General features: G+C 48.4%; 1 protein-coding gene across 1 annotated transcript; it reads left to right on the top strand.

Moving 5' to 3' along the window:
• Positions 1–807: 807 nt before the first annotated feature.
• LOC311329303 (chaperone protein DnaJ-like) lies at positions 808–1,941 on the top strand (the record flags this gene model as incomplete). Its single annotated transcript, XM_084463165.1, has 1 exon — positions 808–1,941. The coding sequence occupies one exon, from the start codon at positions 808–810 to the stop codon at positions 1,939–1,941; it is 1,134 nt and encodes a 377-aa protein (XP_084319291.1).
• Between the last annotated feature and the right edge of the window lie 283 nt (positions 1,942–2,224).

Here is a 2,224-nt window from a genome sequence, read left to right as displayed (position 1 = left end):
CCAGAGTGCAGTAACCATTCACGTCCTGCAGGGTGAGCGCAAGCAAGCTACCCACAACAAATCACTAGGTCGTTTTGACCTAGCAGACATTCCTCCTGCTCCACGTGGCATGCCACAGATCGAAGTCAGCTTCGACTTGGACGCTAACGGTATTTTGAATGTTTCTGCAAAAGACAAGGAAACTGGCAAAGAACAGTCTATTGTCATCAAGGCATCTTCCGGTCTGTCTGACGAAGAAATCGATCAGATGGTTAAGGATGCAGAAGCCAACGCTGCAAACGATAAGAAGTTTGAAGAACTTGCAGCTGCCCGTAACCAAGCAGACGGTCTTGCACACGCTACTCGTAAAATGCTTGAAGAAGCAGGCGACAAGGCCACTGAAGAAGAAAAAACGCCTATCAACAAAGCCATTGAAGAGCTGGAAGCAGCAGCCAAAGGTGACTATAAAGAAGAGATCGAAGCCAAAACCAAAGCGCTGTCTGAGGCTTCTGCTGGCCTTACCCAGAAGATGTATGCGGAAGCTCAGCAACAGCGTGGTGGAGCCCAGTCTGAAGGTGGTGAAAACAGTAAGGGCGACTCCTCTACTTACGATGCCGTCGACGCTGAGTTCGAAGAAGTAAAGGATGACAAGAAGTAAGACCATGGTGATCATCAATGACTGATGATTTGATTGGCCTCAACGCGGGATTTGTTCCCGCGTTGTCGTATATGTCAAAAATGAAGGCTTTGTCAGACTTGACCATGAATCCAGTGAGTTATGTGTTTTCATGCTCGACTGAGGAATGCAGTTAGCTCAGGGTTTTACTGATGGCAAAACGCAACTATTACGAAGTGCTTGGCGTAGACAGGAGTGCTTCGAACAAGGACATAAAAAAGGCCTATCGTCGTATGGCCATGAAACATCACCCGGACCGGAACCCTGGTGATAAAGAAGCGGAAGAGATCTTTAAGGAAATTAATGAAGCTTTCGAGATACTTTCAGACGGTCAGAAAAAAGCCGCCTACGACCAATACGGCCATGCTGGTGTTGACCAGAGCATGGGCGGTGCTGCCGGTTTTGCCGGTGGCAATTTTGGTGATATTTTCGGAGATGTCTTTGGTGATATTTTTGGCGCTGCCGGTGGCCGCAGCCGTAATTCAGTACAAAGAGGTGCAGACCTTCGCTATCAGCTGGCACTGAGCTTGGAGGAGGCAGTTCGCGGTGTCACCAAGAAAATACGTATTCCTACGCTAGTCAGCTGTACTGAGTGCGATGGCTCAGGCGCGAAAAAAGGAACTCTGCCTGTTGCCTGTACGACCTGTGATGGTATTGGCCAAGTTCGCATGCAGCAGGGCTTTTTCTCTGTACAACAAACCTGCCCGGACTGCCGCGGCACTGGCAAGCTAATCAAAAATCCCTGTAAAGTTTGCCATGGTGAAGGCCGCGTTCAGGAATACAAGACACTGTCTGTTAAAATTCCACCTGGTGTCGATATCGGTGACCGTATCCGCCTCGCTGGGGAAGGTGAAGTAGGCGTTAATGGTGGCCCTGCCGGTGACCTTTATGTTCAGGTCAGTGTTGCCGATCACCAAATCTTCCAGCGCGATGGCAAACACCTGTACTGTGAAGTACCTATTACCTTTGTGGATGCTGCACTGGGAGGTGAACTGGAAGTCCCAACCCTTGGAGGCCGGGTGAAACTGAAGATTCCTGTAGAGACACAGACTGGCAAACTATTTCGCCTTCGCGGCAAAGGTGTTATTCCAGTTCGTGGTGGCAGCGCTGGGGACTTGATGTGTCGCGTCGTGGTTGAAACTCCAGTCAAATTGACCGAGCGGCAGAAGGAACTGTTGCAGGAACTGGAAGAAACCTTCAAAAAAGAAGGCGTCGGTAGTCAGTCACCTAAGAAGCAATCTTTCTTCGATGGTGTAAAAAAATTCTTTGATGACATGACATCGTAAAGCATGGCCACTTTATAATATGAGTTTTTTTAACATTTTCTTTTTATGGTGTAGGTTTCAGTGTAGATTCTCGTTAACTGCCCTCCGCCATAGCCGGAGTCTTATTTGATTACGCCCTCTAAGGGATTTGGATGTGGTTCCCTTGCTACGACACCACATTCATTAGTTCTCCATGATGACTAAGGCGAGAACGTTCTTTATGGAAGTTCCAATACGCCTGCCAATCTCCACTTGAATCCAGTGAGCTTACCGTCAACACAGCCTATGCTACTTGCAAACTCCA

Source organism: Borostomias antarcticus, assembly GCF_949987555.1.
Source record: "Borostomias antarcticus genome assembly, contig: scaffold_77, whole genome shotgun sequence".
Classification (NCBI taxonomy): Eukaryota; Metazoa; Chordata; class Actinopteri; order Stomiiformes; family Stomiidae; genus Borostomias; species Borostomias antarcticus.
The sequence above is the reverse complement of the archived record's forward strand: the minus strand, read 5'-3'. Positions and strand labels throughout refer to the sequence as shown.